This window comes from Entelurus aequoreus, linkage group LG04, assembly GCF_033978785.1.
Source record: "Entelurus aequoreus isolate RoL-2023_Sb linkage group LG04, RoL_Eaeq_v1.1, whole genome shotgun sequence".
Lineage (NCBI taxonomy): Eukaryota > Metazoa > Chordata > Actinopteri > Syngnathiformes > Syngnathidae > Entelurus > Entelurus aequoreus.
Genome location: NC_084734.1, coordinates 4,352,816 through 4,365,762, shown reverse-complemented (window position 1 = coordinate 4,365,762; position 12,947 = coordinate 4,352,816). Strand labels below are relative to the sequence as shown.

Genomic DNA, 12,947 nt, shown 5'->3' with positions numbered 1-12,947 from the left:
TTCTACGGCTACTTACCGTAGAAGAACAACTTCTTCTTCTACGGGGGAAAATGAAGTCCCGTAGTTGCGAGACCTAAACTTTATGTAAAGACCACAAAATGTCTCCTATTAAGAGACACGCTTACGACGCAGAGTTTAAACTCAGGGCGATCAGTCACAAAGTAGAACGCGGGAATAGAGCAGCAGCGAGAGAATTGAACATTAAGGAATGAATGGTGCGGAAGTGGAGGAGGCAACATGATGACCTGCGCCAAGTAAAGAAGATTAAACAGAGTTTCCGAGGGAACAAAGCCAGATGGCTACAGTTGGAGGACAAAGTGGAACAGTGGGTAGTTGAGCAGAGAGCAGCAAGTAGAAGTGTCAGTACGATCACTATTTGTTTTGTTGACATTCCCTTTAGCGCAGCTCCATCTAATGGATGCATAACGTAACCCCAGCCTCTACTGTAGCGTCTATTCTATGCGCCTTATAATGCGGTGCGCCTTATATATGAACAAAGTTTTAAAATAGGCCATTTATTGAAGGTGCGCCTTATACTCCGGTGCGCCTTATAGTGCGGAAAATACGGTACCTTGAAGGTAGAAAAGCGCTGTACAAGTATAACCCATTTACCATTTATCTGGGTTTGACGTGGTTTGTTTAGCTCCCCCTGGTGTTGTGGTTATGGCGGTCATTTACGTTAAGGAAGTAGTTTGACATGTACTTCGGTATCAGGGAGGTGTAGTGGATTTTATAGACCAGGCTCAGTGCAAGTTGTTTAACTCTGTCCTCCACCTTGAGCCAGCCCACTTTGGAGAAGTGGGTAGGAGTGAGGTGGGATCTGGGGTGGAGGTCTAGAAGTAACCTGACTAGCTTGTTCTGAGATGTTTGGAGTTTAGATTTGAGGGTTTTGGAGGTGCTAGGGTACCAGGAGGTGCATGCGTAATCGAAAAAGGGTTGAATGAGAGTTCCCGCGAGAATCCTCATGGTGCTTTTGTTGACCAGAGAGGAGATTCTGTAGAGAAATATCGTTCGTTGGTTGACCTTTCTGATTACCTTGGTTGCCATTTTATCACAGGAAAGATTAGCCTCTAGAATGGAACCTTTTGATTGATTGATTGAGACATTTATTAGTAGGTTGCACAGTGAAGTACATATTCTGTACAATTGACCACTAAATGGTAACACCCGAATAAGTTTTTCAACTTGTTTAAGTCGGGGTCCACTTAAATTGATTCATGATACAGATATATACTATCATATATACTATCATCATAATACAGTCATCACACAAGATAATCACATTGAATTATTTACATTATTTACAATCAGGGGTGTGGAGGGGGGCGGGGGGGGGGGGGGTAGGATATGGACAGCAAGTAGTGGACATAGAGAGAGAGAGAGAGAGATCAGAAGGCATAAGAAAAAGTACAAAAATTTTAAAAGAAATTCAAAAGACTTTGAAATAAGATTTAAATTTCATTCTACAGATTTTCTAGATTCGCCAAAATATTTTTTTTGAATTTTAATCATAATAAGTTTGAAGAAATATTTCACAAATATTCTTCATCGAAAAAACAGAAGCTAAAATGAAAAATTAAATTAAAATGTATTTATTATTCTTTACAATAAAAAAAAAAAAATTTACTCGAACATTGATTTAAATTGTCAGGAAAGAAGAGGAAGGAATTTAAAAGGTAAAAAGGTAAATGTGTTTAAAAATCCAAAAATCATTTTTAAGGTTGTATTTTTTCCTCTAAAATTGTCTTTCTGAAAGTTATAAGAAGCAAAGTAAAACAATTAATGAATTTATTTAAACAAGTGAAGACCAAGTCTTTAAAATATTTTCTTGGATTTTCAAATTCTATTTGAGTTTTGTCTCTCTTAGAATTAAAAATGTCGAGCAAAGCGAGACCAGCTTGCTAGTAAATAAATACAATTTAAAAAATAGAGGCAGCTCACTGGTAAGTGCTGCTATTTGAGCTATTTTTAGAACAGGCCAGCGGGCTACTCATCTGGTCCTTACGGGCTACCTGGTGCCCGCGGGCACCGCGTTGGTGACCCCTGCATTAGCACTATCTATTATAGCAAAATAAATTCCACATTTAGCACTTAACAACTGTCTGTTTTAAAAGCAAAACAAGTTTATCACTTGAGCACTATCTATTAAAGCAAAAAAATAAATCACATTTATCACTTTAGCGACTGTCTAGTGAGACAAGAGACACTCCGATGTTGCCAAAGGCCCAATTAAACATTTTTTAGTTACTATTGTGAAGTGAAGTGAAGTGAATTACATTTATATAGCGCTTTTTCTCAAGTGACTCAAAGCGCTTTACATAGTGAAACCCAATATCTAAGTTACATTCAAACCAGTGTGGGTGGCACTGGGAGCAGGTGGGTAAAGTGTCTTGCCCAAGGACACAACGGCAGTGACTAGGATGGCGGAAGCGGGGATCGAACCTGCAACCCTCAAGTTGTTGGCACGGCCGCTCTACCAACCGAGCTATACTGTGAGTATTAAATGCCTACTGAAAGCCACTACTACCAACCACGCAGTCTGATAGTTTATATATCAATGATGACATCTTAACATTGCAACACATGCCAATACGGCCGGGTTAACTTATAAAGTGACATTTTACATTTCCCGCTAAACTTCCGGTTAAAAACGTCTATATATGATGACGTATGCGCGTGACGTAGCCAGTGAAACAGAAGTATCGGTACCCCATTGAAGCCAATACTAACTGCTCTGTTTTCATTTCATAATTCCACAGTATTCTGGACATCTGTGTTGGTGAATCTGTTACAATTTGTTTAATGAACAATGGAGACGGCAAAGAAGAAAGCTGTAGGTGGGATCGATGTAAGAAGGACTTACTTGGATAGCAGACGCGCCAGCCGATGCTAGCCGCCAACCGCATCTGTGTTGGGGTGAAGTCCTTCGTCGCTCCGTTGATCGCTGGAACGCAGGTGAGCACGGGTGTTGATGAGCAGATGAGGGCTGGCTGGCGTAGGTGGAGCGCTAATGTTTTTATCATAGCTCTGTGAGGTCCGGTTGCTAAGTTAGCCTTAGCGTCGTTAGCAACAGCATTGTTAAGCTTTGCCAGGCTGAGAATTTTTAACCGTGTAGTTACATGTCCATGGTTTAATAGTATTGTTGATCTTCTGTCTATCCTTCCAGTCAGGGATTTATTTATTTTGTTTATATCTGCATTTGAGCCAGATGCTAGCACGCTAGCTCAGTAGCTAAAGAGCTTCGTCGATGTATTGTCGTGGAGATAAAAGTCACTGTGAATGTCCATTTCGCGTTCTCGACTCTCATTTTCAAGAGGATATAGTATCCCAGGTGGTTTAAAATACAAATCCGTGATCCACAATAGAAAAAGGAGAGAGTGTGGAATCCAATGAGCCAGCTTGTACCTAAGTTACGGTCAGAGCGAAAAAAGATATGTCTTGCACTGCACTCTAGTCCGTCACTCTCACGTTCCTCATCCACGAATCTTTCATCCTCGCTCAAATTAATGGGGTAATCGTCGCTTTCTCGGTCCGAATCGCTCTAGCTGCGTTGAAAACAATATGAGGAAGTGAACAACTGACAATGTCACGCTACTTCCGGTACAGGCAAGGCTTCTTTTTATCAGCGACCAAAAGTTGCGAACTTTATCGTCGTTGTTCTATACTAAATCCTTTCAGCAAAAATATGGCAATATCGCGAAATGATCAAGTATGACACATAAAATGGATCTGCTATCCCCGTTTAAATAAAAAAATGTCATTTCAGTAGGCCTTTAATAGTACTGTAATTGTTTTTGAATATTTATTATACATTTCTTTTTGTCTGTGGGATGGACCTCATTTAGTTTATTAGTTTTTAGTCCAATTTAGTAGCCTTTTATATTTTCCCTTTATTTTAAAGAAGCAGTTAGAGCAAATGTGTCAGCGAGTCTTCTTGGGATGCTCAAGGCTGTTATTAATAATTAATGCCTTTATTAGCTGCAGGAAAAACATGAACAAACTCAAAAGTTGACATTCTTTTTGTTACAGGGAGGGGAAAAAAAATATACAGAAAGAGGATTAAATTCAGAATCTTTTTATTTGAAATGTCAGTGTTCAAGAGAAAATAAAACAGCAATATAAATATTAGCATGAAAATAATAGTAAGACAGGGATAAAGCGTGGGGGGGTTAAGCATTTGATAAGAAAGATAATACAGCAGGATAGAATATTAATCGAGCAGCGGACGGACACACATATATAATATTTATAGTCATTTGTTCATATGGACAGAGAGAGAATGAAAGGCATTCGTTCACAAATGCACGAGATCAAACCACCGCAAAAAGAACATTAAGAGGTTACAGAAGGATAGAAATCTTTTCTTTTCTTTGTTTCTTCAGAGGGTGATAAAAGAGAGAGAGAAAATGAACACAAAAATATGCGCAACACAACCCACGAGTTAACTAGTCTACATGTGTCACCTTATCTAAAGTTATCTTTTTTTTATTTACACCTTGACGAGTTAGTTGGCTTCATGGTGCTTAGTTACTACATTGCAACACAAACACGGTTTTTAGTCATAACTGTTGTTTTTTTTTCTTCTTTTTAATGTTTTTTTTTTTATTCCTTCATTTTCTTGTAAAACAAAAAATGCAACACATTCCAGTAGTGAGCCACGCTTTGTGGAGAGGGACTTTTATTTTGAAAGGGCTGGACGGCGGTCCCCACGACACAAAAACCCCTGGCTCATACCGTCGACGGGACTTGGGTTTATTTACACGCGGGGGCGAGGGGGAGGTGGGGTGACCCCCCCGACCTGGGTCAGTGCGGGTTTAAAACGAGTGGTGGTCGCTCTGTACATTCAGTGGGTGGAGCCAGGGTTGGGTCCCCACCCCCTTGCCAGGCGCCACCCCACCCGTCCGCTCCCCGCTAGAAAAAATAACCATGGTGAATACTTCCACCCCGACATCAGTGCGTTTCTTCAGGTCTGGCTCTCAATGCGGGGGCTCGGGTTCAGGGGGCAGCTGGACTGGGGGTTTAGGGCTGCAACTAACAACTCATCGATTAATCTGTCGATTCTTACTTCGATTAATCGATTAATAATCGGATAAAAGAGACAGACTACATTTCTATCCTTTCCAGTATTTTATTGGAAAAAAACAGCATACTGGCACCATACTTATTTTGATTATTGTTTCTCAGCTGTTACGGAGCCCCTTTTTATTTTTTTGGGACATGTATCTCGTGCACAAAAGAAACTATCTAGTGCGCACGAGAAACTTTCTCGTGCACACGAGAAACTTTTTATATAATTATTAAAAAAAAAAAAAAAAATTTTTTATTTTTTTAGACAGAGTTTCTCGTGTGCACGAGATAGTTTCTTTTGATATAATTATAAAAAAATGTAAAAAAAAATTTAATTTTAATTTTTAAAAAATTTTTTTATCTCGTGCACAAAAGAAACTCTCGTGCGCACGAGAAACTATCTTGTGCACACGAGAAACTTTCTCGTGTGCACGAGATAGTTTCTTTTGATATAATTATAAAAAAATTTAAAAAAAAATGTAATTTTAATTTAAAAAAAAAAAAATTTAGACATGTATCTTGTGCACAAAAGAAACTATCTCGTGTGCACGAGAAAGTTTCTCGTGCACACGAGAAACTTTTTATAAAATTATTTAAAAAAAAAAAAAAAATTATTTTATTTTTTTTAGACAGTTTCTCGAGATAGTTTCCTGGCGCACGAGATAGTTTCTCGTGCGCACTAGATAGTTTCTTTTGATATAATTATAAAAAAATGTAAAAAAAAATGTAATTTTAATTTTTTTAGACATGTATCTCGTGCGCACGAGAAAGTTTCTCGTGCGCACGAGAAACTTTTTATAAAATTATTTAAAAAAAAATAAAAAAATTATTTTATTTTTTTAGACAGAGTTTCTCGAGATAGTTTCCTGGCGCACGAGATAGTTTCTCGTGCGCACTAGATAGTTTCTTTTGATATAATTATAAAAAAAATGTAAAAAAAAATGTAATTTTAATTTTTTTTAGACTTGTATCTCGTGCGCACGAGAAACTTTCTCGTGTGCACGAGATAGTTTCTTTTGATATAATTATAATTTTTTTTTTTTTAAAAGTAAATTAAAATGTTTTAAAATTTTTTTTAGACAAGTATCTCGTGCGCACGAGAAACTACCTCGTGCGCACAAGATACATGTCTAAAAAAAAATTACAAAAAATTTAAATTATAATTTTTTTATAATTTCATAAAAAGTTTCTCATGCGCAAAGATACATGTCTAAAAAAAAATTAAATTAAAAAAAAAAATTAGAAAAATATGTTTTCCCCCATGTCTCTTTATGGGCTCCGTAGTTTGTAAATGTTGCAGTTTATAAATAAAGGTTTATAAAAAAAAATAAAAAAGTAGCCTCTGCGCATGCGCATAGCATAGATCCAACGAATCGATGACAAAATTAATCGCCAACTATTTTTATAATCGATTTTAATCGATTAGTTGTTGCAGCCCTGCTCAAAACCATGGTTACAAATTTCGTTTTTTGGGGGTAAATGCTACATGTGCATTCTGTTGATTTGGCAGGGGGGTGTCGAAGGGGCGCCCGGGGGCAGGTTTGGGGGGGTGGGGGGGGACGTCCTCCTCTTTTGCAATGCATAGTTCAACTCTAAACTAGTATGTTTGAACCTTTTAAAGAGCATGCAGACGAGTTTGTAAGAGCGGTAAAAACAAACGTATCACCACGGAGTGGGAGGTCCTGCTCGGGCGGAGCCTACATGGAAATAAGATGGCGACCAAGCGTACTTACAACTTCCCAGAGCACAATAAATCAGACTAACACTTCTCAGGATACATCACTTGCAAGGTTTCTTGTCCGAGCCAAAGCAACAAATAATCACAATAACCCCCCATACCCAGCCAAACTACATCTATTGACTACAAGTGTGTTGCCACTCCTCAAAGACCCTCCAGACACTTCCAAAGAACCCTCAGAACCGTCCATGTGGTCCACCTGGACCTCAGCGAGATAAGATACTTCATGGCGGGGTGTGGGGGGTTGCCTTAAGCATTCCTCCGCCTACTTCTTCTCCTTCTTGGTGGACTTCTTCTTGGAAGCCGGGGTCTGGGCGGCCTTGGGGGGCTCGGGCTGGGGCGGGGGCAGCGCCTGCTGGCCGGCCTGCTGGGCCATGGCCTGCTGCTGCTGCTGCTGTTGCTGCTGCTGCTGCTGCTGCTGCTGCTGGGGGTTGGAGGTGAGGGTGGCCGTGCTGCCCGGGATGTACACGTTCTGCCGGTAGTCGGGCACGTGCTGCAGGGTGAACTGGGGGCTGTAGCGGGTGGTCAGGCCCATGGTGCCCGGTCCCAGGGTGCCGGTCGCCTCGCCCACTTTTGGATGAGAAGGAGAAATCTTATTAGGAAAAAAACCACAGCACATTTTTTCTGTATGCATTAGTCTTAACCCTTGTGTTACTAATGTTCATATTGTTGTTAGCGTTTGTGGGTCTGATGGACCCCTTGCATTTTGTGGCTTCTAATGCCTCACCATCAAACACTTTTATGTTAAAATACTGAACAGATGTTTACCTTATCCCAATAAACATCCGTATTTTAAGATAAAAGTGTTTGATGGTGAGGCATTAAAAGCCACAAAATGCAACGGGTCCATCAGACCCACAAACGCTGGCTGAGTAACAACAATATGAACGTTGCACGGAAAGTTTCTCTGGCAGTTTCTGCATCCCACAGGGATTCTTCTTTTGTGTTTCTGCACCTGCGCTTCCCACACGAGGTTGCAACATTGTTTGTCAACACTGTCTGCTCTCATTTTCTCGCACATTTGACCCTCTGATGTTCTGTGTACCTACACTCTGTCCTCCTCCTGTCTAGGCCTGCTGTGTGTGTGTATGTGTGGGTGGGTGCGTGCGGTACACAGAACATCAATTTCCACACTTCTATTAGTCCCGGGTCCAGTGGACCCGGACATCTTATATGTAATAGAAATGTTTAGGGGGGGGGTGTATGGTGTGTGGTCATTAAATATGTATTCTGATTAGAACCGATACTATCGGACGATAAATGCTTTAAAATGTAATATCGGAAAATATCGGTATCCATCCATCCATCCATCCATTTTCTACCGCTTATTCCCTATATCGGTATCATTTTTTTTATTATCGGTATCGTTTTTTGTTTTTTTTAATTTGTTTATTAAACCAACATAAAAAACACCAGATACACTTACAACTAGTGCACCAACCCAAAAAACCTCCCTCCCCCAGGGTTGTTTCTTTCTGTTATTAATATTCTGCTTCCTACATTATATATCAATATATATCAATACAGTCTGCAAGGGATACAGTCCGTAAGCACACATGATTGTGCGTGCTGCTGCTCCACTAATAGTACTAACCTTTAACAGTTAATTTGACTCATTTTCATTAATTACTAGTTTCTATGTAACTGTTTTTATATTGTTTTACTTTCTTTTTTATTCAAGAAAATGTTTTTAATTTATTTGTCTTATTTTATTTTATTATTTAAAAAAAAAAAAGGACCTTATCTTCACCATACCTGGTTGTCCAAATTAGGCATAATAATGTGTTAATTCCACGAGTGTATATATCGGTATCGGTTGATATCGGTATCGGTAATTAAAGAGTTGGACAATATCGGAATATCGGCAAAAAGCCATTATCGAACATCCCTAATTCTGATATATGTTCTTCACAGAAAATGAGCCAAAGTCAGTGAGTCTCAGTTTGAAAAATTAATTAATGGTATCATTTTTCTTTTCAAATAAAATGAAAACGGGTCCCACAGACCCAAACACCACACAAGGGTTAAAAAAGGCAGCCAAAGTAGGAGTTTGTGGTGCCAGCAGAGTGCGGTCAGGGAAGGGGTTCCTATGGCCCCATTCCTGGGCGGACGGTGGAGAGTAGGCTTGTACCGGTACCAACATGTATTCTGATACTTTTCTAAATAAAAGGGACTACAAAAAAATGGCAAAATTGGCTTTATTTTAGCAAAAAATCTTACGGTACATTTCCTAAGATCCAAATACCACACGTGAACAGTGTGTGCAATCCATAAAACAGCGTGTACTATTAGTGGGCGTATTAGGGGCCGTATTTATCAAGCGTCTTAAGTGCCATTTTACACTTAAGTCCTGAGAATTTGCGAAATTTAGTCCTACTCTCAAACTTAAGAATAAAAGCTATTTATCAACTTTCTTAAGTCTAAGAATCACTCCTACTCTCCACGATATTTAAGAGACCTTCAGAGGTGTCTTAAGTGGTTAGGAGTTGCCAGCGGGGGATGGCACTGAGGCGAGAGAGACGTGCGCGAACGTTCAGGGAGCAAAAGGATGTCCTGGCTTTGTTTGATGACGAGCAGCTGATCAAACGGTATCGTTTAGACAGAGCGGGTATTATTTTTGTCACAGATTTAATCATTTTCGATTCCTTGTTGATTTCTGCATGTGTCTGCAGTGGGCTAGTATATATAGAGCCATCCACACCACTTTCAAATTAGTTGCCTAATTAATTAATTGGAAAGAAAATGTTATGAGAGTAGCGTATGTGTTTAATAGGTGACAGCATGAGAGGTGAGTGACGTCAGTGAGTGTGTGGGCGAGAGAAGAGAGGGAGCGGTAGCGTGAGTGCCGGCGGGGACTAGTTTGTGTTGGATTGGATTGGCTGTGTGCAAGCAATCAATAAAGCAAGATTTGCAACTAATCGCCAGACTCATCATTCACTCTAAAGTCGTCCGCTGTGGAGACCCACTGCCGGGTAAAGTGAAGGGTGTTGCCCCGAGCATACATCGGCCCTGGAGAAGTGTCTCCCCTGCGCTCTTCGACTACGGTCTGGGAGCAGGAATCAGGAAAGAAGCAAGAAAAAGGAAACATTTATTTTTGATTCATTGCCACGTTTGTTTGTTTTGTATTATTTTGTAGTTTATTGTCAAAATATACACTCCCATTGTCCACTTAAATATTTCTAAGATATTTCTTTATTCTTAGACAAGGGATTCCATTCCGTGATTGGTCATTTCTATGGACACAGAAATGACGTCACCTAAAATTGCGTTTACGGCACATAGTAATGTCGTAATTCAGCTCTGAGTGTGACACTTAAGATTCAGTCCTACACTTCGCTGAAAGTGTGAGTAAGACGCTTGATAACTAACTTTTAAGTGCAGCTTTCAGCGAAGAATTTATTTACTCTTAAGTCAACTCTTAGCAGACTTCTTAGGAGTAATTCTAAGAAGCTTGATAAATACGGCCCCTGATCTCCAGAAAGGTGGGTGTCAGACATTTCTCTTTACTATTAGTCTTATTTTGTATATTCCGGGGAACCACCGTCAGTTTTGGTCAAGTTTATCAGAGGAGCGCTCTCTTGTTTTTAAGGACATTCGGCACAAATGTGAGTCCCTCAAGTTTATTTCAACTGAACCTGTGGGCCATCACCAACTGAATAGCCCAAATAATGAAAAGAAGAGGACCTACAATTGAGCCTTGAGGAACACCACGAGTAACTAAAGAAGTTGAGGTAAGCAAGCTACAGCAACACCTTAGTTATATAAATGACATTATCAATAAAATGTGTAGGTGCTAAAAAGGAGAGGACTTAAAGGGGTGCCTTGAGGAACACCTCGGTTAAGTAAATCCCAAGTGTTAGCCAGAAATGTTCAAATGTCAATGCAAGGCTCTGCTAATGTGGTTACACTGGTCCAAGTTCCTCTACACAACAGGTGCACTCTTGTGTTTTTAGGAACTTGTTTCAAAAATGTTTGTCTCTCACCTATGTGTCAAAGTCAAGGCCTGCGGGCCAGATCCGGCACGCCAATGAATGATCTACGGCCCCCGGGATGATATTTGATTAGTATTACAACCGGCAAGCAGGCCACAGCCGCCTGCTGCTGTTTTGCACGCACCAATACCCCATCAGTGTTGGCGCTAGGAATTTTCAAAATGGGGTCCCAGGGACCCAATCAAGTCATAAGTCAATTTTTGGGGTCCCACTTTTTTGTAAGCGTTTTGAAACCAAATGATAAATTATGGTGTTGTATTTATGTATTTCTTTGTGGTGTACAGCCCTTTGTTCTTCAACTGTGGTTGTTTTTAAAGGGCTTTATAAATAAAGTTGGTACGGTATGGTATGGGTAGCTCACATTCTATATTGTGTTTTGGAAAAAGGTTGTCATAAACGTTACTTTATTCATTAAAAAAATAATAATCAAGAAAACACATTTTTATGCATATGTAAATGTATTATTATTATTATTTTAAAGCAATTATGTCTCATTTTTATTATTGCATGACATGTTGGTCGCAGGCAAGCAAAATGACACGGAGGCCATTGGAAACTTTGCACAAACAATCGCTCAAAATCCTTGACCGAAAACCACAACACCACCATCACTGTTTATCCAATCCAATCCAATCCACTTTATTTATATAGCACATTTACACAACAAGAATGTTTCCAAAGTGCTGCACAGCCATGTTAAAAACAATATTAAAAACAATATTATGCTACACCAATGACTGAATAAAAACAAAGAATAAATGAATAGAAAACCAATACAGAGACAATATAAAAAATAAATATGATTAAAAACGATTTTAAAGGGTAAAACCAATTAAAACCGTAAAATAGACATCAAAATGTATAACCCTAACCCTAACCACACAGGACAACAGAGGACAGAAGACCACACAACTCACGTAGTGTTAAAAGCCAAAGAATAAAAGTGGGTCTTAAGACGAGACTTAAAACACTCCACTGTTTAGTTCTCCAAAACTATAGATTGTTAAATTTAGCTAACATTCAAAGATTAGCATCAATACGAATGGCCCATCGAACCCTAAATAACACTGCACCAGCGCCACTTAAGCACTTTGTCCAGTTGACATCTGCTGTGACAACTAGAAACACAGGAGCCTCCACCAGGGGGCAGCGCAGCGTACCCAGATGTAAAACATCTTTTGCACAATCAGCCTTTTTTATATAAAGCCATAAAGGAATGGAAGGACCTCACAACAAACTTGAAAAGTCTAACAGATTACTCTTCATTCACAATTGAAGTTAAAACGTAACTTTGGAGCAATCAAAGCTGCTCACACGGTCAATAAGGTGGCCACTATGTTTGACATGTCAACTTAATGTGTATTATATTTATCCATGAGAGCATTTTTGTTGTAAATTGTGAGGTGTGTGTGTTAAAATCATGGTTGTTTTTACAAATGATGCCAGATGTGAACAAGAGCATGTATTGTCTGTGTGTGATGATGTAAATGAGGTGTGCTTGTATTGTATATTAAGTATGTGTCCATGAAAGGGCATTTTATGACTTTTTTCTTAATACTTGTGTATGTTTTTATTGTCATAATTTTATTGCATGATTTTTGTATCCCTTTCATTTAGGTAGCCAGAGACTGCAGATGGAAATGAGCTATTTAGCTCTAACCTGGTACAGAACATATCTGTCTTTGAGCTTCATGTCTCTTCAAATAAAGACTAAACTAAACTATTCAGTTATAAACATTCATTCACTTTCTTCTTTCCTTCATGGATCTAAACTTTACCGCTGACGGTATTTTTTCCTATATTTTTAGTGTAATATTTTGAGAATGTGTTTGTTCTATTTTTGGCCAAAGTAAGACTAAGAAAACAATCTGAAGTTGTCTTTATTTTTTTTAGTTTTAAAGCCATGATTTGGTGCACATATTTTCCTCCACGCGGCCCCTGAGCTAAAATGAGTTTGACACCCCAATGAGTTTGGAACTGAACTCGGGGGGGGCCAATATGATGTCATTCCCGGGCCGGAATTGGCGCACGGAGCCCTGCCCGAAAGTCACAGCAGAGAGCACTGAGGTGTGTGAGAACTTTCAATGTTCAAATCCAATTATGAGGCCAAACTTTGGGGGTTTATTAACAGCATTTGTCAGAAAAATGAT

The 12,947-nt window shown here is 39.3% G+C and overlaps 1 protein-coding gene and 1 long non-coding RNA gene across 14 annotated transcripts in view; one reads left to right on the top strand and one right to left on the bottom strand.

The window, feature by feature from the left end:
* The first annotated feature begins 1,623 nt into the window (after positions 1–1,623).
* On the top strand, positions 1,624–12,492 carry LOC133648207 (uncharacterized). Its single transcript, XR_009825828.1, has 3 exons — positions 1,624–2,955; positions 10,395–10,536; positions 12,415–12,492. It is a non-coding gene; the product is annotated as an uncharacterized LOC133648207 (long non-coding RNA).
* Positions 6,272–12,947, bottom strand: part of LOC133648204 (protocadherin beta-16-like) — a 191,420-nt gene continuing 184,744 nt past the window's right edge. For 11 of the 13 annotated variants that reach the window (XM_062044044.1, XM_062044042.1, XM_062044045.1 and 8 more), the window contains one exon: positions 6,272–7,375. In XM_062044044.1, coding sequence (XP_061900028.1) covers positions 7,071–7,375 — 305 coding nt within the window. In that variant the 3' untranslated portion in view covers positions 6,272–7,070. The remainder of the gene's footprint in view (positions 7,376–12,947) is intronic. The other 2 variants (XM_062044043.1, XM_062044048.1) reach the window with 1 other exon arrangement.